The 23,796-nt window shown below is 66.7% G+C and overlaps 5 protein-coding genes across 11 annotated transcripts; 4 read left to right on the forward strand and 1 right to left on the reverse strand.

The window, feature by feature from the left end:
- The first annotated feature begins 1,362 nt into the window (after positions 1 to 1,362).
- MC1R (melanocortin 1 receptor) lies at positions 1,363 to 2,408 on the forward strand. The gene has a single exon (XM_055726924.1). The coding sequence runs from the start codon at positions 1,456 to 1,458 to the stop codon at positions 2,398 to 2,400; it is 945 nt and encodes a 314-aa protein (XP_055582899.1). The 5' UTR covers positions 1,363 to 1,455; the 3' UTR covers positions 2,401 to 2,408.
- Positions 2,409 to 3,208: 800 nt separating this feature from the next.
- TUBB3 (tubulin beta 3 class III) lies at positions 3,209 to 5,942 on the forward strand. The gene is made up of 4 exons (XM_055726921.1): positions 3,209 to 3,368; positions 3,649 to 3,757; positions 4,264 to 4,374; positions 4,648 to 5,942. The coding sequence occupies exons 1-4, from the start codon at positions 3,312 to 3,314 to the stop codon at positions 5,721 to 5,723; spliced, it is 1,353 nt and encodes a 450-aa protein (XP_055582896.1). The 5' UTR covers positions 3,209 to 3,311; the 3' UTR covers positions 5,724 to 5,942.
- A 1,086-nt stretch (positions 5,943 to 7,028) lies between these two features.
- DEF8 (differentially expressed in FDCP 8 homolog) lies at positions 7,029 to 10,715 on the forward strand. The gene is given in 13 exon segments (XM_055726923.1): positions 7,029 to 7,247; positions 7,334 to 7,383; positions 7,385 to 7,417; positions 7,755 to 7,904; positions 7,981 to 7,999; positions 8,002 to 8,121; positions 8,207 to 8,371; positions 8,995 to 9,122; positions 9,427 to 9,540; positions 9,653 to 9,733; positions 9,825 to 9,965; positions 10,099 to 10,208; positions 10,463 to 10,715. Coding segments are annotated over 13 exon segments (1,320 nt in total). The 5' UTR covers positions 7,029 to 7,141; the 3' UTR covers positions 10,566 to 10,715.
- A 610-nt stretch (positions 10,716 to 11,325) lies between these two features.
- DBNDD1 (dysbindin domain containing 1) lies at positions 11,326 to 15,034 on the reverse strand. Of its 4 annotated transcripts, XM_055726886.1 has the most exons (5): positions 14,869 to 14,991; positions 13,664 to 13,780; positions 12,582 to 12,728; positions 12,090 to 12,230; positions 11,350 to 12,011 (listed from the first exon to the last, which is right to left on the reverse strand). In XM_055726886.1, the coding sequence occupies exons 2-5, from the start codon at positions 13,710 to 13,712 to the stop codon at positions 11,851 to 11,853; spliced, it is 498 nt and encodes a 165-aa protein (XP_055582861.1). In that variant the 5' UTR covers positions 13,713 to 13,780; positions 14,869 to 14,991; the 3' UTR covers positions 11,350 to 11,850. The 4 variants fall into 4 exon arrangements, with proteins under 4 accessions (XP_055582860.1, XP_055582859.1, XP_055582858.1 ...); XM_055726884.1 differs by having other exon boundaries at positions 11,345 to 12,230; positions 13,664 to 13,776; positions 14,869 to 14,982; XM_055726883.1 differs by having other exon boundaries at positions 11,347 to 12,230; positions 14,869 to 14,992.
- A 254-nt stretch (positions 15,035 to 15,288) lies between these two features.
- Positions 15,289 to 23,795, forward strand: GAS8 (growth arrest specific 8). 4 transcript variants are annotated; one of them, XM_055726874.1, is made up of 12 exons: positions 15,289 to 15,439; positions 15,750 to 15,880; positions 15,987 to 16,151; positions 17,623 to 17,820; positions 18,011 to 18,217; positions 18,618 to 18,672; positions 19,326 to 19,531; positions 19,813 to 19,980; positions 20,311 to 20,397; positions 21,421 to 21,630; positions 22,870 to 22,935; positions 23,226 to 23,795. In XM_055726874.1, the coding sequence occupies exons 3-12, from the start codon at positions 16,137 to 16,139 to the stop codon at positions 23,373 to 23,375; spliced, it is 1,362 nt and encodes a 453-aa protein (XP_055582849.1). In that variant the 5' UTR covers positions 15,289 to 15,439; positions 15,750 to 15,880; positions 15,987 to 16,136; the 3' UTR covers positions 23,376 to 23,795. The 4 variants fall into 4 exon arrangements, with proteins under 4 accessions (XP_055582849.1, XP_055582847.1, XP_055582848.1 ...); XM_055726872.1 differs by lacking the exon at positions 15,750 to 15,880 and having other exon boundaries at positions 15,299 to 15,439; XM_055726873.1 differs by lacking the exon at positions 15,289 to 15,439 and having other exon boundaries at positions 15,616 to 15,880.
- The last annotated feature ends 1 nt before the right edge of the window (position 23,796 follows it).

Raw genomic sequence — 23,796 nt, forward strand, 5'->3', positions numbered from 1 at the left:
CGCTCCCTGTGCGGTACGTTCGCATCACTTGGATTTGCAGACTCGGCATTTTCTAGCTCTGCTCTCAAAGCCTCTGTTGATAAAGCTAAAAATTCACAGCACGTACTGGCGCGCTCTTTAGCCGAGCAGCAGCCGGGAAGGGGGGAAGCCGGTGGCTGCTGGTCCAGATTCATCCTGCTTGCATTTCCCTGGGGGTGAGCGCTCCTCGCCCGGCACCAGGGCTGTGCGTGCTCCGGCTTTGGCTTGACGCATGGCACGTGTTAGCCATGGCTCCCTGCCGTGCCAGCACTCGGGGTGAGTAAGGCGCCACAGCAGCCTGGGACCCCAATCCCAGCGCATCCAGCTGAGCTGCTTTCATCTGTGCCAGAGCCGGGGGCTACTCCATGCTATGGGGAAGGGTTCCCGTCCCTGGTGCCCCACAGGAAGGAGAAGCAGCCAGCGGGAGCGACTGCAGGATCAGCCTTTTCATGCAGCTGTGAATGGCCCTTTGGCAGCTGAGCGGCTCCAGGCATCAACACCAACCAAAGGCACATGATGGTCAGATGGGTCCCATGTCCCCCAGCCTGCCCAGGCTCCCTCCGGCGCCGAGCTTTGCCGGGGTGTGGGCACGGCATCGCGTTTAATTGTGCCTTTGACGATCCCTATCGAACCCATTGCCCACCCCACTGTAAAACATCTTCCCTGGGGTTGAGCGAGGTGAGGCCCGTGATGGGGATGGGGCTCCCAGCCCCACGCACAGGGACTGGGAGGGGCAGCTTGGCTTCTGTGGGTGGAGGGTCCCACTGGGGTCCCCAAGGTGCATGGGCACCCCAGGGCATGCAGGACCCCAGAGTGCAGGGACCTCCCAAGGGCCTGCAGTGCCCCAGGGTGCAGGGATCCCCTTGGCACGAACAGGACCCCAGGACATGTGGGGGCCCCAAGGTGCACAGTCCCCCTGGGCATGGAGGGTCCCTATGGCACACAGCCCCTCCAAGGTGCATGGCCCAGAGGTGTGGGGAACCCCCCCAGGGCACGTGGGACCCCCAGGCACGTGGTGACCCCAAGCAGTTGGGCTCCCTAGGGCAATGCTGAGGGTCTGGCAGCCCCAGCCTCCGCAGCGGCTCCCCTCACTGCTGGGGTGCGGCCGTCACGCAGGTGCCCACCCTCCTCGGGAGGAGGAGCTGTGGGAGCCAGCTTTAAAGTGGGGCAGAGAAAGGGCCCTTTCTTCCCCATCACCCCGGGCTGGCAGGCGCGCGGCTGAGGGGACACCAGGCAGGGCTGCTGAGAGGGCAGCTGCGACACCGGAGGTCCTGGCAGGCACATGGCATCCCTACCACGTCCCTAGGTGGTGGGACCCCCCTGTCCCCAGTCCCTCTGCATCCCCTTGGCCTCGCTGCTGGGCACTGCGGAAGCACTGGTGGGGCACAACAAGGGCTCGCAGGTTCTGCAGGGGGCCGTGCGGCTGAGGCTGGGGCCATGTCGACACTGGCCCCCCTGCGCCTGCTGCGCGAGCCCTGGAACGCCAGTGAGGGCAACCAGAGCAATGCCACGGCCGGGGCTGGTGGCGCCTGGTGCCAGGGGCTCGACATCCCCAATGAGCTCTTCCTTGTGCTGGGGCTGGTGAGCCTGGTGGAGAACCTGCTGGTGGTGGCCGCCATCCTGAAGAACAGGAACCTGCACTCACCCACATACTACTTTATCTGCTGCCTGGCTGTCTCCGACATGCTGGTGAGCGTCAGCAACCTGGCGGAGACGCTCTTCATGCTGCTGATGGAGCACGGTGTGCTGGTGATCCACGCCAGCATCGTCCGCCACATGGACAACTTCATCGACATGCTCATCTGCAGCTCCGTTGTGTCTTCCCTCTCCTTCCTGGGGGTCATCGCTGTGGACCGCTACATCACCATCTTCTACGCCCTACGCTACCACAGCATCATGACGCTGCAACGGGCCGTGGTGACCATGGCCAGTGTCTGGCTGGCCAGCACCGTCTCCAGCACCATCTTCATCACCTACTACAACAACACCACCATCCTCCTCTGCCTCATCGGCTTCTTCCTCTTCATGCTGGTCCTCATGCTGGTGCTTTACATCCACATGTTCGCCCTGGCCCGCCACCACCTCCACAGCATCTCCAGCCAGCAGAAGCAGCCCACCGTCTACCGCAGCAGCAGCCTGAAGGGAGCTGTCACACTGACCATCCTCCTGGGCGTCTTCTTCATCTGCTGGGGGCCCTTCTTCTTCCACCTCATCCTCATCGTCACCTGCCCCACCAACCCCTTCTGCACCTGCTTCTTCAGCTACTTCAACCTCTTCCTCATCCTCATCATCTGCAATTCCGTGATCGACCCCCTCATCTATGCCTTCCGGAGCCAGGAGCTGCGGCGGACGCTGCGGGAGGTGGTGCTGTGCTCCTGGTAGGCAGCGGGACGCAGGTAATGGCACGGCCGCCCCCGCCCCGGGCCGCACGGACTGGACAGGACACGCCACGGGGCACCCCCCCCCGCCCCGCCCGGCCCGGCCCGGCCCGGGGGCTCCCGGTACTCCCGGTACCCAAAAAAAGGCTCTTTGCAGTGATGCTGTGCTGCCCCCGCCGAGCCGCGGGGGGGTCGGCCCTGCCCGGCACCACCGTTCCTTCGAAGCTCAGTTGCTCCCGGTTGACGCCGTCAGGCCGCGGCCGCCTGCCCCGGGGCTGGAGCGGGGGGCACCGGCGGGGCGCCGGAGCGGCCGCGGGGCGGCGGGAGGCCGGTGCCGGGCGGGGGCGCGGGGGGCAGCCCCCAGAAACCCCCCCTGCCTCGCCGCCGCCTTTGTTCTCGGGCCGCGCCCGCCCCGGCCCCGTGGGGGCTCCCGGCTCCAGGGACCCCCGGGGCAGCCCCGCCGTGCCCCTCCGGTGGCGGGACGCGGGTTGGGGGGCTGGGGTGGTGGATGCGTGTCCCCCCGCCCCGCCGCCCACGGGATGCTCCCGCCGTTCCTGCGCGGGCCCGCCGCCCCCCGCGGGTCCCGGGGTCCCCCCGCACACGGGGGCGACTGCCCCCGGCGGGTGCGGGTCCCCCCGTGCCCCGGGGTGCCCGACCGGGGCGGGGCGGGGCGGGGCGGGGCGCGCGGCGGCGCCGGTGCCGCAGGGGCTGTTACAGCGCTGCGGCGGCGGCCGCCGATTGGCTGCGGGGCGGCGGTGACGTCAGCGGCCGGCCCGGTGCGGCGCGAGGTGCCTATAAAGGAGACGGCGGCGGCGGGGCCGCCCCCCGCGCTCCCGGTGCCGCTCCGCTCCGCTCCGGCTCCCGCTCCCGTCCCGGTCCCGGTCCTGCTCCGCTCCGCTCCGGCCCGGCAGCACCATGAGGGAGATCGTCCACATCCAGGCGGGGCAATGCGGCAACCAGATCGGCGCCAAGGTAACGGCAGCCCCGCCCCGCCGCTGCGGAGCCCAGCGGCGGACAAAGACCCCCACCCCACCCCCATCCCCGGTCCCCTCCCTTCCCCCCCCTCCCGCCGCACCGGGCGGACAAAGAGCCCCGCCCCCCCCATACACACCCCCCGGTGCCTTTGTCCGCCGCCGCCCTTCAGCACCGCGGACAGCGCCGCGGGCCGCCCCGCCGCCAGGGGGCGCCCCCCGCCCGCCCCGCCCGGCTCGGGGGGGGGCACGGCGCCCCCGCTGAGCCCCTGTACCCCCAGTTCTGGGAGGTGATCAGCGACGAGCACGGCATCGACCCCAGCGGCAACTACGTGGGGGACTCCGACCTGCAGCTGGAGCGCATCAGCGTCTACTACAATGAGGCCTCCTGTAAGCGACCACCCCCACGGAGCCCCTCCACCTCCGGACACCCCCCGGGCGGGGGGGGGGGCGTCCCTTCTGCTCCCCCCCAAGCAGGCAGGCCCTGGGTGTGCTGGGGTGGGACAAGAGGCAGGTGGCCACACCCATCCCGCAGGTTTAGGGGGGGCTTTGGAACCCAGCCCTGTGAGACCCCCGCTAGGGGGGGAGAAGGATGCACCCATCTCCATGGAACCCCCATGGTTTGGGGGGGACGTGGCATGTGCACCCAGCCCCATGGGATCCCCATGGTCTGTGGAGGGACACCGACACGTGGGACCCTGTGGTTTGGGGGGGACACAATACATGCCCCCAGCCCCACAGGGACCCTGTGCTTGGGGGGGGACACATGACCCATGCCCCATGGAACCCCAGGGTTTAGGGGGGACACAAGCCATGCTCCCACCCCAGTGGGACCCCCAGGGTGGGTGGGTGGGAGGGGAGCGGCAGGTCCCCTCCTGGCACAGGGTCTCTTGCAGCTCACAAGTACGTGCCTCGTGCCATCCTGGTGGACCTGGAGCCGGGGACGATGGACAGTGTGCGCTCAGGTGCCTTCGGCCACCTCTTCCGCCCAGACAACTTCATCTTCGGTAGGTCCCTGGGGGAGGGGGATGGCGTCACCCCACGTCCCCGGACCCCTCATGGGCCGTCCCCGTCCCCGGGGCGCTAGATGGGTGCAACCCCACCTGCGCCGCAGGGCCGGCATGGCCGGCATGCTGCCAGCCCTTTGCAGTTGCTTCCCACCCCGCCCCAGCGTCAGATGTTGCCGATGCCGCCGGCAGCAGCGCCCCGTCCCCTCCCCGGCGTGGGCGCGGGGGTGCCGGCAGCCATCGGATGCCTCTTTTTTTCCCCCACCCTGGCAGGGCAGAGTGGGGCCGGGAACAACTGGGCCAAGGGACACTACACGGAGGGGGCCGAGCTGGTGGACTCGGTGCTGGACGTGGTACGGAAGGAATGTGAGAACTGCGACTGCCTGCAGGGCTTCCAGCTGACCCACTCGCTGGGCGGTGGCACCGGCTCCGGCATGGGCACCCTCCTCATCAGCAAGGTGCGGGAGGAGTATCCTGACCGCATCATGAACACTTTCAGCGTGGTGCCATCCCCCAAGGTGTCAGACACGGTGGTGGAGCCCTACAACGCCACGCTGTCCATCCACCAGCTGGTGGAGAACACGGATGAGACCTACTGCATCGACAACGAAGCCCTCTATGACATCTGCTTCCGCACCCTCAAGTTGGCCACCCCCACCTATGGCGACCTCAACCACCTTGTCTCAGCCACCATGAGCGGCGTCACCACCTCCCTCCGCTTTCCTGGCCAACTCAATGCTGACCTCCGCAAGCTGGCCGTCAACATGGTGCCCTTCCCCCGTCTCCACTTCTTCATGCCGGGCTTCGCCCCGCTGACGGCCCGCGGCAGCCAGCAGTACCGCGCCCTTACTGTCCCCGAGCTCACCCAGCAGATGTTTGACGCCAAGAACATGATGGCCGCCTGCGACCCCCGCCATGGCCGCTACCTCACCGTGGCCACTGTCTTCCGAGGCCGCATGTCCATGAAGGAGGTGGACGAGCAGATGCTGGCCATCCAGAGCAAGAACAGCTCCTACTTCGTGGAGTGGATCCCCAACAACGTCAAGGTGGCCGTCTGTGACATCCCTCCCCGGGGGCTCAAGATGTCCTCCACCTTCATTGGCAACAGCACAGCCATCCAGGAGCTCTTCAAGCGCATCTCGGAGCAGTTCACGGCCATGTTCCGTCGCAAGGCCTTCCTCCACTGGTACACGGGTGAGGGGATGGACGAGATGGAGTTCACCGAGGCCGAGAGCAACATGAATGACCTGGTGTCCGAGTACCAGCAGTACCAGGATGCCACGGCCGAGGAGGAGGGCGAGATGTATGAGGACGACGAGGAGGAGTCGGAGGCGCAGGGCGCCAAGTGATGCCCGTCGCCTGCCACCCGCAGCCCCCCAGCTTCGCGCTGCTGCACCCCCCGGGCCCCGGCCGGGCTGCCCCCACGTGCCCCTTCAGTGTCTCCTGACCCCGTCCCTCCTGAGCCGGCTCGGCCCCCTGCCCTCCCTTCCTGCCTCCCCCCCTTTTCGTTTTTTACTGGTTCGTGTCCTATTATTTTTTTTGAATACTTAATAAATTTATTGCTGTCCAGGTACCACCTGTCTGCAGCTCCGGGGGGGGGGGGACAGGACACACAGTACTGGGGGCACCTCGGGGGGCTCAGCCCCCCCCCCCCCTTCCCATCAAGAGGCAGGGGGGCGGTTGGGGACCCACTGTGTGCCCCACAGACCCAGTGCCCTGGGGTGCAGGTGTCACCTTCCCTGGGTGTGGTGCCTGTGCCTTTGTCCCCACTGTCAACCCCCTCCACCTTGGGGCAGGGGCTGTCCCCTTCCCCATGCCAGGGCAGCGCTGGCCCTTTGTCACCCCCACCTGAGGTGGGGCCCAGACCCCGAGGTGCCCCCCCCAGGGCTGAGCATGGGTCTGACTTCAGGGGCCCCCAGCTCCAGCCTGGGTACTGAGCCCCGGGCGGGGGGGGGGGGGGGGGGGGCAAGAGCTAGGCTGGGCTGGCGCTCCCTCCCGGGGGGAGAGAGGAGGGGCTGGGGGCTCTGGGGCCAAGGCACCATTGGGATGGGGACTATGGGGCGAGGGTTTATAGGAACAAAGGGCTGGGGCTCTGTGGCCAGGGTGCTATAGGGATGGGGACTGTGGGGCTGGGGGCTATAGGGACAAAGGACTGTGGGGCTGGGTGCTCTGCAGCCAGCGCTATAGGGATGGCGATTATGGGTCTGGGGGCTCTGTGGCCAGGGTGCTATAGGGATGGGGACTATGGGGCTGGGGGCTATAAGGACAAAGGACTGTGGGGCGGGGGGCTACAGGGACAAAGGACTGTGGGGCGGGGGGCCCTGGGGACCGGGAGCCGTGGGGCGGGGGTCTCTGGGGCGGGGAGCAGGGGGCAGGGGGCAGGAGGAGCCGGGGGGCCGTGCAGGCGGGTCCGGTCCCCGCGGCCCCGCCGCCGGTGTCCCCCCCGCCTCACCCGCGGCGCGGCCCCGCCCGGGCGCTGCGCACTGCGCTCCTCCGGCCGGCAGGGGGCGGCAGCGCGGCGGGGCGGGGCTGGCGGGGGCGGGTCGCGGAGGGGCGGGGCTGGCGGCGGCGCGCGGCGGGCGGTGAGGGGGGGGCGCTGCCGGCCCAGGGCCCGCGCGGGGGGGCCGGGACCCCGCGGGGGGCTGCAGCGGGGCCGGAATGGGGGGGCCGTGGGCCGAGGCGGGCGGGGGGGGCGGGGGCACGGGCCGGCCCACGCGTGCCCGCGGCCGGCTGAGGCGGTGCCCCGCGTCCCGCAGGGCAGGCGGCGATGGCGTACGACGAGCGGCTGGCCCGCTTTCGCCAGGCCCACCTCAACCCCTTCAACAAGGCCCCCGAGCAGCAGGAGCGGCCCGACGGGGGGGCCCCCGCGCCAGGTGGGTGCTGACCCCCCCCACCCTCTACCTGCCCCACGGCGGGGGCGGGCGGCGGTCCCAGCCCCCCCGCCCTCGGCCCGTTGCAGCCCGGCAGCCGGAGCCGTGCCCCGGGGACCCCGAGGGTGCCCTGGACCTGGGGCCTGGCCGAGGACCACTTCTCCCGGCCCGTGGTGAGTGGGGCTGGGGGCGGGCGGGGCGGGGAGCGGCCGTGTGGGTCTTGGGAAGGGGCGTGTGGGACAGGGAGGGGCGTGGTGTGGGCTGGGGAGGGGGGGAGGGGTTGTATGGCCTGGGGAAGGGGAGTGCGGGCTGGAGAGGGGGCGTGTGGGGTGGGAAGGGGGTGTATGGGGGGGGGGGCATGTGGGTCGGAGAGGGGGCGTGTAAGGCTGGGAGGGGGCATGTGGGGCTGGAGGGGGGGTGTATAGAGTGGGGAGGGGGGTGTGTGGGGCTGGGGAGGGGTGTGTGGGGTGGAGGGCCACCAACCCACCCGCCCCCCGCCGCTTGCCGCAGGGCCTGATCCTGGCGCCGGACGTACAGCAGCTGCGGCAGGCCATCGAGGAGTGCAAGCGGGCCATCCTGGCGCTGCCCGAGCACTCTGAGCGCCAGAAGGACGCTGTGGTGCGGCTCATCCACCTCCGCCTCAAGCTGCAGGAGCTGAAGGTGGGGCCGGCACCAGGCCGGGGGGGCTCTGTGGGGCTGGGGAGTGGCGCAGCTCTCACACCCGCCCCCTCCGCAGGACCCCAGCGAGGATGAGCCAACATCCGGGTGGTCCTGGAGCATCGCTTCTACAAGGAGAAGAGCAAGAGTGTGAAGCAGATGTGTGACAAGTGCAGCACCATCATCTGGGGCCTCATCCAGACCTGGTACACCTGCACAGGTGGGGCCGGGACACCCCCCCGCCACAGCCCGACATCCCCATCCCCCTGCTGACGGCTGCCCGTCTGTCTGTCCGGCGCCCCCAGGCTGCTACTACCGGTGCCACAGCAAGTGCCTGCCGCTGGTGAGCAAGCCCTGTGTGCGGGCCAAGGTCAGCCATCAGGCTGAGTACCAGCTCAGCATCTGCCCCGAGAGCGGGCTGGACAGCCAGGACTACCGCTGTGCCGAGTGCCGTGCCCCCGTCTCCCTCCGTGAGGCTGCGCCACCACGGCGGGGGGGCTGGGGAACTGCTTGGGGCTGTGGGGCTGTGGGGCTAGGCGCCCCTGGGGAGCTCTGGGGGGTTGGAGGCAGGAGAATGTGTGGGGCTGGTCTCCGTTGGGGAATGTGTGGGGCTGGGGGCTCTGGGGGCCTGGGGGCTAGGGCTGCCTGGGGTTGGGGGCTGTGAATGTGTGGGGCTGGGCTCCTTTGGGGACGGTGCGGGGCCGGGAACTGGGGGGATGTGTGGGGCTGGGGGCCTGCGGGCTGTGGATGTGTGGGGCTGGGCTCCTTTGGGGATGGTGGGGGGCCGGGAACTGGGGGATGTGTGGGGCTGGGGGCTCTGGGGGCCTGGGGCTAGGGCTGTCTGGGGCTGGGGGCTGTGAATGTGGGGGGCTGGGCTTCTCTGGGGGCTGCATGGGGCTGGGGAACTGAAGGCTGGGGCGCTGTGTGGGGCTGGGAGCTGAAGGGCTCCATGGCACGCGGGAAGGGGACATTGGGGTCCTGCTGTGTTCCTGGCTGCTGCTGTGTGTCCCACGGGGCTGCATGGCATGGGGGCGGGCAGGGTGCGGTGCTGGTACATGCGCCAACATGTGTGCCGGCGTATGTGCCGCTGCAGGGGGGGTGCCCAGCGAGGCCCGGCAGTGCGACTACACCGGCCTCTACTACTGCAGCAGCTGCCACTGGAACGATCTGGCCGTCGTGCCCGCCCGTGCCATCCACAACTGGGACTTCGAGCCACGCAAGGTGCCTGTGGTGGGGGCTCAGGGGCACTGGAGGGACCATGACTCTGGTCATGGGGGTCTCTGGGGGCTGTGTCCCTGGGTGGAGGTCACTTGGAGGGCTGTGTCCCTGGTCATGGGGGTCCCTGGGGGCCGTGTCCCTGGGTAGGAGTCACTTGGGGGTTGTGTTGCTGATAATGGGGGTCCCTGGGGGCTGTGTCCCTGGTGATGGGGTCCCTGGGCAGTGGTGCCGAGGCTCCCCGGGATCGTGATGGTGGGGACAGCTGGGTGCCGGCGGGGTGATGGTGGCCCCGACCGTGGGTGGGCAGGTGTCACGCTGCAGCATGCGGTACCTGGCGCTGATGGTGTCACGGCCGGTGCTGAAGCTACGGGAGATCAACCCGCTGCTCTTCAACTACGTGGAGGAGCTGGTAGAGATCCGGGTGAGTGCAGCAGGGTCTGCCCCTGCCACTGCCCTTTTCCCTGGCTTGGTCCCATTCCTGGCCCCATTCCTGTCCCCATTCCCATCCCCGTTCCTGTCCCGTTTCCCTGCAGAAGCTGCGCCAGGACATCCTGCTCATGAAGCCCTACTTCATCACCTGCAAGGAGGCGATGGAGGCGCGGCTGCTGCTGCAGGTCAGGCCGCGTGGGCGGCCAAACTGGGAAGACCCTGGGATGGTGGGGGGACCCGGGACAGGCCTGATGGTGACAGGCTGTCCGCCTGCAGCTGCAGGACCGGCAGCACTTTGTGGAGAACGATGAGATGTACTCGCTGCAGGACCTGATCGACATCGAGGCCGGGCGCCTGAGCTGCTCCCTGACAGAGATCCACACGCTCTTTGCCAAGCACATCAAGCTGGACTGCGAGGTGAGCCGGCACCGGGGGGCAGACTCAGCCGTGACCCACGGCGTGGCTCCCGTGGGGCCAGCACCACGCGGCGGTGGAGGTGGCGGGGTCCCCGCTGAGCACCTTTGGGACCCTCTGCCCGCTCCCACCGCAGCGCTGCCAGGCAAAGGGCTTTGTATGCGAGCTCTGCAAGGAGGGCGACGTGCTCTTCCCCTTCGACAGCCACACCTCCGTCTGCACCGACTGCTCCGCCGTCTTCCACCGGTACTGGCACCCACTGGAGGCAGCCGCTTCCCCCCGGCCCGGTGATGTGGCAGTGGGCAGGGGGCACGTGGGTGGCACTGGAGCCAGGGCAGTGTGTGACCCAGCAGTGGGTGACCCAGGGGGGCCTGGTGGTGGGTGGGTGACCAGGTGGTGGGATGACCGGGGGGAGGGGGGGGGTGGTGGGTGAAGGGGCAGTGGGTAGGTGACCTGACAGTGGAGTGATGCAGCGACCCGGCACTGTCCCCTCCCTGCAGGGACTGCTACTACGACAACTCCACCACCTGCCCCAAGTGTGCCCGGCTGAGCCTGCGCAAGCGGTCCCTCTTCCAGGACCCTGGCACAGAGGCAGAGCCCTGAGGGGGGGCCTCTGGCCCCACAGCTGCCCCACGGCTGTGTGGGGCTGGGGTGGCTCAGTGAGGCAGCTGGGACCACCTGCCCGTGGGGTCAGCAGCGCTGCGTGGGCCTGGACCCTGCGGTGGGGGGAGCCGCTGCCGGTCCCCAGCCCCACGGGAGGTGCCAGGTCCCGGTTAACCGGCATAGCGGGGACCACCCCAGGCTCTACGGGCTGCCCTAGGCCCGGGCCGGGCAGCACGGGGGGGCAGGGCCCCCCGCCAGCCCCAGACAGACACTACCGGGATAACGCTGGTGACTGCGGGGGGGAAACACCCGGTTCCCGCCCCCTGGCCGGGGCCGGGGCTGCGGAGGCTGGGCCGGCGGGGCGGGGCCGCGGCCCCTCCGTCTTTCCTGTAGCATTAACGAGGCCTCTTTGCGCAACCCAGCACTCGTCTACCTGCTTTGGCTCGGCGGCGGCATCGGGGCCGGGGGCGCACCGGGGCCGGCGGGCGTGTGCGGTACCGGAGCCAGAGGCAGCGGGGCTCGGAGAGGCCGAGCCGTCGCTCGGGAGCGGCGGGCCGGGGTCTACCCGCCGGGGCCGGGGCTCCGCAGGGCGGGAAGGAAGCACCGGGGCAGACCCTGGGCTGAGCCCCCCCGGCCCCCTGTGTGCGGGCGGGCCCCGGTGCCGCCCTGCAGGCCGCTGCGGGGCGCGTCGCGTTATGTGACGTCATCGGCGTGCGGCGCGGCAGCCAGAGCGGCACCGGGAGCCGCCGGGTCCACCTCCCGGTGCCCTCTGCCCCACCCCCCTTTGCGGCGACGGAGACGGGCAGAGGCACGGCGGTGGTGGTCGGTCGGTTTTACCGGAACACAGCGCTGCTACATGAGGCCCGGGCGGGCACCGGCCCCGCGCTGCGCCGGCTCCCCGCGGCGGGGACGCCGCTTGCCCTTTCCCTGCCACCCGGAGAACAGCGGGCACGCCGGGTTACCGGCTGTGCCCGGCCCCGGGCCACCCCCGCCGGCTGGCGGCCGCCTCTGCCCGGGGCCGGGCCGCGGTGCCCCGCCACGCCAGTCCTGTGCCCCGCCCCTGCAGGCAGGGCGGCGGGGACGGGCCCCAGCCGCGCTCGGGGCGGAGCCACCGGCCCCGGTGTGTCCCCGGCGTCCGTGCCCCGGTGTGTCCCCGGCGTCCGTGCCCCGGTGTGTCCCCGGCGTCCGTGCCCCGGTGTGGCCCCGGCGTCCGTGCCCCGGTGTGGCCCCGGCGTCCGTGCCCCGGTGTGGCCCCGGCGTCCGTGCCCCGGTGCCGGGGCAGCCCTTAGGGCTCCCGCGGCCGCTCGGCAGGCAGGCAGGCGTCCGGGGGTCCTGGTGGCAGCTCCGGGTCACTGAGGTGCTTCTTCTCCCGGCCCTGCTCCCGGGCGCGGGTCCAGGAGGGCGAGCGCAGGTACCCGGCCCGCGGCACGGCCTGCAGCTGCAGCCCTGCAGGGACAGACGGCTCAGGGATGGACGGATGGACGGGCCGGGACGGACAGGCTGCGGCTGGCCCCACTCGCTCACCACCGGGCAGTTCTCCGGCCACGTTCTCCTCGTCTGAGTCGGCGAAGACCTCAGCCAGCTCTTGGTCCGAGACGTCGGTCAGCTCCGTCAGGTCCAGCAGGTCGAAGTGCACCTCCAGCGAGGAGACGCTGCTCAGGGGCTCTGCGGGCAGCCGGCCACGCTCGGGCACCCGGCCACTGCCCGATGGGGCACCCTGGGGACGGGCTGAGGGGCTGATGCTTGGGGACCCAGGCAGCCGGTGGGGGAAAGAGGGGCTCGGCAGGGGTAATGGCTGGCAGGGGAGCTCAGGGACAGGCAGGGGATGCTGGGGACAGGCAGGGACCCCAGGGACAAGCAGGGGATGCTCAGGGCAGGCAGGGGACCCTTAGGACAGGCAGGGGATTCTAAGGACAGGCGGGGGTCTGCAGAGGCTGGCAGAGACCCTGGGGACAGGTAGGGGACTGCAGAGGCCCCAGGGACAGGCAGGGGATGCCCACACAGGGCCACACTCACGTCTGCGCTCAGTGACCTGCAGCAGGCTGGTGCTGGGGATGGGGATGCCACCCTGCTCCTCTGCAGGGGCTCCGGGGGTCTCTGGTGCTGGCCCGTGAGTGGGGGTCCCCACCGGGTGCTCTGTGGCCAGGGTCTCCTTGCCAAGCTCTGCCATACCCACATTTGCCATGTCAGTGATGGCACTCCCTCCTGGAGCCCTGCCAGCCCCTCATGGGGTGTCCTGGCAGGGGGGGGCAGGGTCAGTGGGACCCCCAGAAGGGCCCAGGGGGATGGGTAGAGCTGCCCGGGGCCCCATGCTGGCAGCTGGCATCCTGCGACCCTGCCCCGCACAGGCCTTTTGTGTCGGTGAGACAAAAGCATGGCCTGTGCCGGAGCCCAGACAAGGGACTGTTTGTCTCCCCACAAGAGCCAGCGGGGCCAAGGCAGCCGTGGTGGTGGCACAGCCGTGCCTGGGCACCCCTCAGGGGCAAGCGGGTGCTGAGGGTGAGCAGGGTGTGCCTGCAGCAGCACCTGGTCCCCGGCCCACCCGAGGCTGGTGCTGAAGCAGGATCGACCCAGCTGTGCCCCAGCACCACGGGCCACGCCATCACCGTGCTGCAGCGTGAGATGGTACCGGGATGGGCTCAGCGTGGGCTGGGCATCTCCTTCCCCGTGGTGCCGGTGGGGCAGAGGACAGAAATTCCCCCGACCCGAAGGAGCTGGGATAGGGAAAGGGGCATTACAGGGAACAGTTTAGTTCCTCCTCCTGGCACACGGAGCTGCAGGGACACCCCACACCCTGGCCCAGCACCAGCTTTGCTGCCTCCTGGCCCCGCAAGGTGGGACCAGGCACCCCATGCTGCTGGCACCTTCCCTGCGGCTGGGAAATGGGGTTCCCACCCGCTGTGCTGCTGGGAAGAGCTCCCCGGGGTTTGGGGGGAGGGCACACGGGGGCTGCCCGCTCCTGCTGTCCCACCCCACACATTGCCACTGCGCTCGGCTCCAGTGGAGCCGGTGACGTGGTGGTGTCACTACCCAAAGTGTGTCCTCCCCTGCCCACCAGCAGCCTCCTGGCCCCCCTCTGTCCCCGAGCCCCCACGCACCAGGGTGCTGGTCCCTGCCGCAGAAATCCCCTCTGGCCTCGGCCTGCATGGTCACACCGCGACGCCAGCCACGCCGCCAGCCACACTGCCCCGCTCCGGCCTGGGCTCACCGGCTGCCTGGCGGGGAGCGGGACCAGCATCAGGGCTCCCTCCCGCACGCCGCTCTGCTGACTCACGTCAAACCGCAGAGCCAGGCAGCAACCGGCCCCGGCCACCCCACCACCACCGGCCACACTCCTGCCGCTGCCTGGCCCAGTGGCACTGTCCCCCCGAAGCGGTGGCCCAGGAGGGCACTGCCAGGGCTGACATCGTGACAGGGGTCATGGCACAGCTGTGTGCGGGCACACACAGGAGGGATGGGTGTGCGTGGGAGCCCTGGCACCACCTGTGTCACCAGGCAGGACCCCACTGCAGCCCGCTGCTGCAGCCCCCCGCTGCAGTCCCCTCCCAGTAGCAGGGCCCCCCCAGCTCCACTGGGACAGCCACCACCCCATCCCTGAGTGCCCCAGCCTGCCGCACTGCTCCACCAGCACTGGCACACCTGCACGGGGGGGGGGGTCTGCCCCGGCACCCCCCTGCCTCTGCCTGCCCCACCAGCGGCACCCCGTACCCTGGGCTGGCTCCCCACTGCACTCCCACATCCGCCGCCGCCCCTCCCTCCCCAATACCCTTTGCAGCCCCAGCTGCATCCCCCCATTACACCCCCCCATTGCACACACCGTGTCGCATTCCCCCGGTTGCGCCCCCCGGTTGCACACACCCCTCCGGTTGCACCCCGCTGTTGCACACACCCCCATTGCACTCCCCGGTTGCACACGCCCCAGCTGCACACCCTGGTTGCAGCCCCCGTTGAACTCCCCTATTCCACACACCCCCGGTAGCAGCCCCCAGTTGCACACATCCCCGACTGCACCCCCTGGTTGCACCTCCCCATTGGACACACACCCCCCGGTTGCACCCCCCCTCTGCACACACACACGGTTGCACACACCCCCATTGCGCACACACCCCCGTTGCACGCACACCCCATCGCACCCCCCCGCCCTACATCCCGCTGTGCCCCCGGCCCCTCCGCGCCCCACGGGGTCCGGCCCGGTTCCGCACGCTGCGGGCTCCCGCCCGGTCCGGGACCACAGTGCTGGGCGCTCCGGTCCTGCCCCCTCGGCCCCCCCGCCCTCGGCCCGGCCCCCCCTCCCCGCCCTCACCTGCGGTGCCGGCCGCTCCCGGAGCCTCCATGGGCCGGGGCCGGGGCCGGTGCTGGGCGGGGCGGGCCCGGTGCCAGCCCGCAGCCCGCACGGTCCTGCCCGCCGCGGCGGGGGCGGGGCTGGAGGCGGGGCGGGGGGGGGCACAGGACCACCCTGCCCTGGGGGACCAGCGGCACCGCGGGTCCGGCAAGGGGGGGACACACGGGGGGTGGCTGGCTGGGGGCGGGGACAGAGCTGCCCTGAGGGGGGGCACCACGCAGAACCGGGAGTGCGCCGGGGGCCCGGGCGTGCGGCGGGGTCTGGGCCGCGGAGGGGGGGCCGGGGCACTGGGGGACCGCAGCTGAGGGGCCAGGGGCCGGGGCGCGGCGGGCGGGCAGCCCGGGGTGCGGAGCGGCGGGGCCGGGCACGGCGGGGCTCCGGCTGCCCCCCCGCCCCGGGCCGGAGCAGGCCCCGCCGCCGTTGCTAAGGCGGGGCTCCGCGTTGCTAGGGGGCGTGGTCTACCCCTGCTCGCCTCTCGCGAGATTTACCCGCCCGTTGCCTGGAGACCGCGGCGTCAGCGGCAGCCGCCATGGTGAGAGCGGGGTCGGGCCGGGAGCGAGGGAAAAGGGAGACCGGGGGAGCCTGCCCCTGCCCCTGCCCCTGCCCCTGCTCCTGCCCCTGCCCCTGCCCCTGCCCGGGGCCGGGAGGGCAGGCAGAGGGGCCTGGCCCCTCATGGGGAGGGAGCCCGGAGGGCTGGGAGGGGGGGCAGTTTGGCCTGCCTCGCTCTTGGGGAGGGAGCCCCCAGGGCTGGGGGTGCCCAGCCCGTGCTTGAGGAAGGGAGGGAGCCCCTTGGCACCATGCACAGCACTGCGGTGACACTCGTGAGGCATCTGTTTGGGTAGGTGTGCCTAGGGGTTCACTGCAGGGCTGAGCTGGCAGCGGCAGAGCATGAGCTGCCGGTGTCCTGGGGGGTCTCGGAGGCTCCTCTCCAGGGACCGTCACTCTTCTTATCCTGCCTCTGCCATGAGAGCAGGTATGCTTTGTGGCCTGGGGTGGTGCAGGGGCGCTGAGCAGCACAGCTTCCTACTGGCACCAGAGCCACATGCACGCACCATGTGCATTTTGCTTTTTTTCCTTAGGCACCTAAAAAGAAGGCAGACAAGAAGGCAGACAAGAAGGCAGACAAGAAGGCAGACAAGAAGGCAGACAAGAAGGCAGACAAGAAGGCAGAAAACAAAGCGAAAGGGAGCAAAGCTCCAGCAGTGGTGGATGGCTTGTCCCCAGTGGAGATGAGCAAGGAGCAGGTGAGAGATCCCCCATCTCCCAGCCCACCCCCGGGTATGAGGGTGTTGCTGCTTGCAAGAACAGCGCTCGGGACCCCTGCTCGATGCCTGGCTCTGGTGACAACAGGTGGAAGAGGGTGACAAAGACAAGCAGTCAGGGTTCAGTTTGCTGCCTGACACCTGTCTGGGCTGTGTGTGGGGCTTCTCGCTGTCCCTGGAAGGAGCAGCCATCTCATCCTACCCTCCCTTGCGCTGGTCCGGGGCACACTGCTCTGCAGCCTTGTGCCCTCACTGCTTTCTCCCTGACTCCATAACCCCAGCACCCAGCTCAGCCAGGTGATGGGCTTAGCCTGGAGTTCTGTGATTACAGCCTGTTGTGCTCTCAGTGACATTGCTGCTGAGGCAGGAGGCTCCCATAGGCTTGGGGAGGGCAGGCAGAGGTGGAAGGTGCAGCTGCTGCCCCTTGGTTGCTCCAAATCCGGCTTGTTTTGCTGGTTGTCCTACAAACAGAGGAGGACATGGCTGTGGCCTGGGGACCTTGCTCCTGGGATAAGATCTTGCACATCTCAGTGCAAGCAGTGTGCCCAGGTGGCCAAGAAGGCCAGTAGCACACTGGCCAGTACCAGAAATAGTGTGACCAGCAGGACTAGGGCAGCGGTTGTCCCCCTGTGCTTGGCACTAGTGAGGCTTTCCCTCCGATCCTGTGTTCAGTTTTGGTTCCCTCACTGCAAGGGGGACATAAAAGTACTGACATGCATCCAGAGAAGGGCAACGAAGCTGATCAGGGGTCTGGAGCGCAAGTCCTCTGAGAAGCCGCTGAGGGAACTGGCGTTGTTTAGCCTGGAGAAGAGGAGACTGAGGGGAGATCTTATCACTGTCTACAACTCAACTACCTGAAAGGAAGTTGCCCCACCTTGGTCTCTTCTCCCAAGTGACAAGCAACAGGACAAGAGGAAACAGCCTCAAGTTGCGCCAGGGCAGGTTTAGATTGAATATTAGGGAAAGTTTCTTCACCAAAAGGGTTGTCCAGCACTAGAACAGGCTGCCCAGGCAAATGGTGGAGTCATTTTAAATGAGGGATTTAAAAGGTGTGTAGATGTGGTGCTTAGGGACATAGTTTAGTGGTGGGCTTGGTGGCATTATGTTAATGGTTGGACTCTATGATCTTAAAGGTCTTTTCCAACTTAAATGATTCTATGGTGCAGTAGTATTTAGGCACCCGAGAATGGTGTTAGCAGACACTGCGAGACGGAATATGAGAGCCCAGGCTACTTACAGTAGGATAAAGTTTTGTTACTCCTTTTCTAGAGGCTGATGGGTTCTGTCAGGCCCAGGGTGTTAGGGCTCCTCCCCTTCTCTCCTGCGCTTCTCTATCCCAGTAACAGCCACTGTGTCCTGCCAAGTTTGTGACATGGCTTGCCACGGGTGTCTTGCAAAAGCAGCTGTCCAAGGCCTCCTTGCCCCTTTCCCTCCTTTTCTCTTGGCTTTGCAGCTGCAGAAGCATGTTGTGCGCCTCCGGGAGGAGCTGGACCGGGAACGGGAAGAGCGCAACTATTACCAGCTAGAGCGTGACAAGATTCACACCTTCTGGGAGATCACCCGCCAGCAGCTGGAGGAGAAGCGAGCAGAGCTGCGGAACAAGGACCGGGAAATGGAGGAGGCAGAGGAGCGGCATCAAGTGGAGATCAAGGTGGGAGGGGAGAAAGCTCGGAGGTGTTGTGAGTGCCCCAAGCTCCTGGTGAGCCCCAGGCAGCTCTAAAGAGGAGAGGGAAAGAGGAGGAGGAGCTGGGTGGGATGCAAGCCAGGAGCATCTGGGCCAATATTCCAGCTCCGGGTGTCTCCTGCTGAAGCCCCTCACCTGATCCATGGCTCGTCTTTAGGTTTACAAGCAGAAGGTGAAGCACTTGTTGTACGAACACCAGGAAAACCTCACCGAGGTGAAGGTGGAGCGCACTCTGTCCATGAAGCAGGCCCAGAATGATCACTGGGCCCAGGAAATAGAGCTGCGGAAAGACATGGGCTCCTTGAGAGTGGAGCTGAAGGAGCAGGAGCTGGCACATGAGGTGGTGGTGAAGAACCTGTGTCTGGTACGTCCTGGGCTGGGCCAGAGCTGTGTGAGGTACCTCTGCCATAGAGGGAGGTGGGGGGCCTCAGGCTGAGCCCCTGCAGCCCCAGCTTGTGAGCATGAGCTTGCCTCCCTGGCTCTCTCCGTGGGGTGGGGTTCCCTGCAAGCACTGGTAACCAATGCACTAGAAAGTCAGTGCAGGAATGGGGAGAAAGCATTCCTGGGCAGCTCCTGTGAAACTCCTCTCCTGCAGCAGGGAGCTGTGAGAGTAACTGGAGAACCTACAAGCTGCCTTTTGCTTGGATAATGTGGGAATGGTGGCATGGCAGGAGACTTTCCCAGGAAGCAGGAGAGAATCCCTTGGGATGTGGCTGACTCAGGATTTGGTTGTCTGCCTCTTATGCATGGTTTCTCCCTAACAGAAACAAAAGGAGGAGATCACCCGGCTGTGCAACGTCTTTGAGGGACAAGTGAAAGGTCAGGATGTGCATATAGGCTCTTCGTGAGCTCCCTTTGTCAGTGTGCAGGGGAAGGCTCCCCTGAGCTCTGCTGCGCTGCTGGTCTCCCTAGCAGAGCCTTAAGAAAGGAGGATGGTTTTTCCCTACTTCTGGCTGTTTTTTCCCCCAGTTCTGGCCAGTTTTACCCCAATTCTTGCTCCTCTGTGCTCTGGGGCTGCTGGACCCCAGCATCGTGTGAATGGAACGAGGGCATGTGCCCGTGGTGCGGGCTGAGGGGTGCAGGCAGGGTGCCTGTCACTGCTGCCACACTGTACCACTGCAGGCAGCTGCCTGGTAGTACTTCTCCAGCCTGTGGAGTGGGGTGGCTGGAGGAGCCCTTGCAGAGTCCTCGCTCTGACGTCCTCCTTGGAGGACGTTTCAGGTTCGCATGGACTGACTTGGAGCTTTTCCATGCCCTCTTTCCAAGGATGCTATTTCTGGGCTCTGCTCACCATGGTCCCAGCATAACTGTTCCACACGCTGGTGGCAGCTGCGGTGACGCTGCTAATCAGCATCTTGTCCTCAAGTAATGCCACAGTGGCATGCACCAGGCTGGTGCTGGCTAACAGACCTGGAGTGCATCACATGGGGTCTCCAGGAGGTCCTCACTCAGCCCCCTGTGCGCTCCCCTAGAGATTGAGGCCAAGTACACCAAGAAGATGCAAATGCTGCGGGATGAGCTTGAATTGCGGAGGAAGACTGAGATCCACAACGTGGAGGAGAGGAAGAACAACCACATCAGCGAGCTGATGAGGAACCATGAGAAAGCCTTCAGTGACATCAAGAACTACTACAGTGATACCACCACCAAAAACCTGGCCTTCATCAGCTTGCTGAAGGTACTGCCTGCCCCTCTGCTGCGGCCTGCGTGGCCTGCAACATGTCACCCTTCCACCACGGGACTGTGCCTCTGAGGATTTCACCCAGATCTGGCCAGTTCCCAGTGGTGATGTAGGTGCAGCCGGTCTCTTAAGGGTTTTACACTCTTACATGAGTGTAGTTCTAGAGCACAGGGAGATGGGTCTTGCTGGGCCAGCAGCGGGAGGGTATCCTGACAGTGTGGGAAGCTCTGAGAGGCAGGGCAGCCCCCAGGAGTTGGCACTCGTGTTCCCAAGAACAGGAGCAGATGGAGGAGGTGAAGAAGAGAGAGAATCACTTGGAAAAGGAGAATACAAACATGCTGCTCCAGAACAACAAGCAGAAGGAGTCCCTACGGCAGGTCCAGGAACAGGTGTCTGAGCTGCAGAAGAAGTTGACCCACTATGACAAGGACAAGGCAGCCCTGATGGTGAGTGGCCAGCCTTGTCCTGGCTCTTCCCTGGAGGGAGTCGCTCAGCAGTGACCTCTGCCGCTTGGCTTGGCCAGATGCCTGAGCAAAGTCCTTCAAGTCCCTCTCCACCCAGCTGGGTGTCTGTAAGATCTCAGGTGGGACTCCCGGGACTCTGGCAGCGAGAAACTGGAGTAGCCCCTGCTGCACAGAGGGAAGGGAGTTGGTGTTGGGTGGTGCTTGTTTTTTCTTACCCACATCTCTGCTGATCACTCTCCTCCCTTGCCAAAACGCTTCCCCCACACCTCCCAGAGAAACCCGTGCTCTTTAACTGTCCCTTCCCATTTGCAGAACACAAAAGCCCTTCTGAAAGTCACCCAGAAGGAACTGAAGGATCTTCGGTGGGAACACGAAGTACTGGAGCAGAGGTTTGTTAAGGTGAGAGCTGCAGGTGGGGCTGGGCATCCCACTTCCCTCTCCAAACTCTGTCCCCTCCACAGAGGACTGGGTGTGAGGGCTTAGCAGAGAGTCTGCGCTTAGCTGAGGGCTTTCTGAAGCTCTAAATCCAGAGCTGCGCGGTAACTGCTGCTTCCAACAAAGCTTCTCACAGCTTTGGCGTCTCCCACGGTCAGCAGACAGGCCTGGCCTTGTACTTTGCTAAGCAGTCATGCACGCTCTGGCAGTTCCCTCCCGGCCTGCGAGGGACTGGCCGCAGCAGCAGCTTGGGGGCAGAGCCACGGGGAGAGATTGTCACAGGCCACCCCCAACCCTCCCTCCACCAGCCTCGGCTCGCTCCCTCCTTCTGCCAGTGTTGAGGGGTCGCTCCCCCCAGCTTGTTGTGCCGGGGCAGCTCCAGATATGTCCTGTAGACTGAGTTGTCCCAGACTCAGCCTTTTCCCCCCTGCGCCCCCCCGGCTAACCCAGATAAGTCTGCTGAGGCAGAAGGGAGCTCATTTGCAATTCGTAGAAATCCCCAGGAATATGAACATTGATCTGAGGCCTCGTTAACAATCCATCATTAAGGCAGCAACATATTCAGTGCATTCAGAAATAGGCTTTGGAGGAGAGATCGTGTCCTAATTAGGACACATTAACTAGCTGTGAGCCAGGGATTCCTGCCAGCTGCGAGGAGGAGAGACCCCCGTGTGCTGCAGGGCCCTCTCTGTGGTCTGAAATAGTGCCCAGCGGGACCCCTGGCCCGTCCTGTTGGCTGCTGGGGTCATCCCATGTCCAGCAGGGAGGAGGAAGCAGAAGTGCAGGTGCTGAGGGGGTGCCAGCCATGCAGGGAAGCTGTGCTGCCACACCTGCCTGCCCTGCAGGCCGCAGGTGCTGCAGGCAGCGGCTGGGCGCTGGCTGGAGCAGGCAGGGCCGAGCTGCCGGACCAGTTTGATGCTAGCCCTGGGTGGCCGCCAGCCCGGGGGTCCTGGGGGTGGTGTGAAGACATGCTGTCTTTGGGAGCAGGTGCAGGCGGAGCGAGATGAGCTCTACCAGAAGTTCACCAAAGCCATTAACGAAGTGCAGCAGAAAACAGGGTTCAAGAACCTGCTCCTGGAGCGCAAGCTGAAAGGACTGCTCAGCGTCCTGGAGAAAAAGGAGGTGGAGCTCAGCGAGGTCCTTGCAGCCTCCAGCCTCGACCCAAGCGCAATCTCCTTGGTCTCGCACAAGCTGGAGGTACCATGTGCCACTGTGGGGCTGAGTGGAGGCTGGCCTTGGGGGGCAGGGGCTGCTCAGGGCTGGTCACAGACCTTGGGGCGTGCCAGTCCCCGTCCTACATAGCTGTGGCTGCCACATCACTCATTCCTGGTGCTCCTGGGGCCATGTGCAGTGCTGCAGGGCACTCCGGCTCTCCCTTGAGAGCAGAGTGTGTGGGTGTCGGGGTTTGGCACTGATCTGTCCCTCAGGTGGGGCCTGTTTCGAGGAGAATGGCCCCAGGCCGAGCAGCACTCCCTGGCACTCTGGTGCGGAGCAGCCAGCTGTGAGCAGGGGTCCGTCAGCAACACGGGGTGCTCTGTGCAGGGGCAGCCATAGCTGGTGAGCCTCCCCTGGCCTCCCTGCCTGCAGGGAAGGCGTACCCGGGTTCCCAGGGGCTCAGCAGCATCTGCCTTGCGCTAAAAATACGTACGCAGAAAGCCTCGGTGCAGAGACCCACATTCCTGGAGCCTGCCGCAGCCGTAACCGGAGAAGCAGCACTTGCTTGGGCTTGGGTTGAGACAGGGGACGTGGGTTCTGTGCTTGGCTTGGCCACCACCCTGGTGCCATCCCGCACCAGCCTGTCCCCGTCCAGGTCCCCTCCGTGGCAGGTGGCACGAAGCTTGCGGGCACCCTCTTGCCGGGGTGCCCTGGGGGTGCATGCAGCAGTGGCCAGGCTTGGGGCCTGTAGGAGAGGGCAGCGGATGTGGCACTTCTCTAGCAGGTGTCACAGCAGCAGGAAGGAAAACACATTCCTGGGAAGGCGTCACGGTGTCCAACTCTCCTGCAGCTGCTGGGGTCCAGGAATTCCTCTGCGCAGCTGCCTCCAGCGTCTTTGTGGGCAGCCTCTCTGTAATTCCCCTGGTGCCACAACGGCAAGGCGGTGCTGCTGGAGCAGGTGCTGCCATCGCCTCCCCTGCTGTGCAGCGGGGCAGGCGATGATGGCAGGGCTGTGCCGGCATTTGTAGCGTTGGTCAGGGAGATCCCTTGCCTCTGCCTGGGGCTGGCTGTCCCTGGCAGTGTTAGCTCGAAGGGGGCAGGGTGGTGGCTGCCTGCCAGGCTGTGCTGCGAGCTGCTCCGCATGAGCTGGGCCCTGGTGCCAGCCCGGCAGCCACACAGCAGCTCCTCCGTGCACCCTGCCACGCTGCTCCCGCCCGTGCCACGGCCACCATGCTGCCGAGGCTGAGCAGCCGCTGCCTAATGCACCGTCTCCCTTTGCAGGACATGCTCAATTCCAAGAACTCCACCATCAAGGACCTGCAGTTCCAGCTGGCCCGAGCCTGTAAGGTGAGGGAAGGGGCTGGGGGGCGATGGCTGTGGCTTAGGGGGGTGGAAATGGGACCTGCTGCCCCAGGCCATGCACAGAGTGGAGGGAAGGGGACTCGAGCAGCCCAGCTGAGCTGCTTCGTGCCCTGGGCCAGGCAGGCCCCAGCCAGGCCAGTGTCCCCTGCAAAGGCAGGCACATTGGGTGTTCCCCACCTGCCCCGGTGAAGGGGCTGCAGGGAGCCCCTGCCCAGGCGTGGAGGGGCTGGGTTGGAGCTGGGCTTCGGGCTGACTGGGGAGCACTTCTCTTGCAGGCACACAATGACATGCTGCAGACGTTTGAGGCAAAGCTGACAGCCTTTGGCATCCCCCTGGACAACCTGGGCTTCAAGCCCCTGGTGAGCCCCGTGGCGGGGCAGGTGCTGGGGCAGGGCCCTGCGGGACTCGTTGCTGTGCCCACCTGACCCCAGCCCCCACCGAGGGACCACTGTGCCATGCAGGGAGCGGGGCCGTGCCCCCTCGTGCTCTGACAGACCCCAGCGAGCCTTCTGCAGGACCCAGAGGACCCTCTCTCCCCTCCCCAAGGGGGGTGTTTCCACCAGAGCAGCCCCCTGCTCCTGCTGCGGGAGATGCCAGCTGCAGGCAGCCGCCAGCCGGGGTGGCTCTGACCAAGTGATGCCCGCATGGCCCAGGATCACGGCACAGCTGGGGGGCTCCTGGCATCCCACACACCAGACTGGGTGGAGCAGGGGGCCCATGTAGGGCCCCCCCAGGCTCCTGAACTGGCCTCCCTGGCTGTGCTGCCCCTCGGTCTCCCCTCCTCTCCCTGCCCCCTCTGAGAAGCCATTTGTGTACTGCCTCCGGGAAGGTGATTTTTTTTCTTTT

This window comes from Falco cherrug, chromosome 14 (assembly GCF_023634085.1).
Source record: "Falco cherrug isolate bFalChe1 chromosome 14, bFalChe1.pri, whole genome shotgun sequence".
In the NCBI taxonomy this organism is placed as follows: domain Eukaryota; kingdom Metazoa; phylum Chordata; class Aves; order Falconiformes; family Falconidae; genus Falco; species Falco cherrug.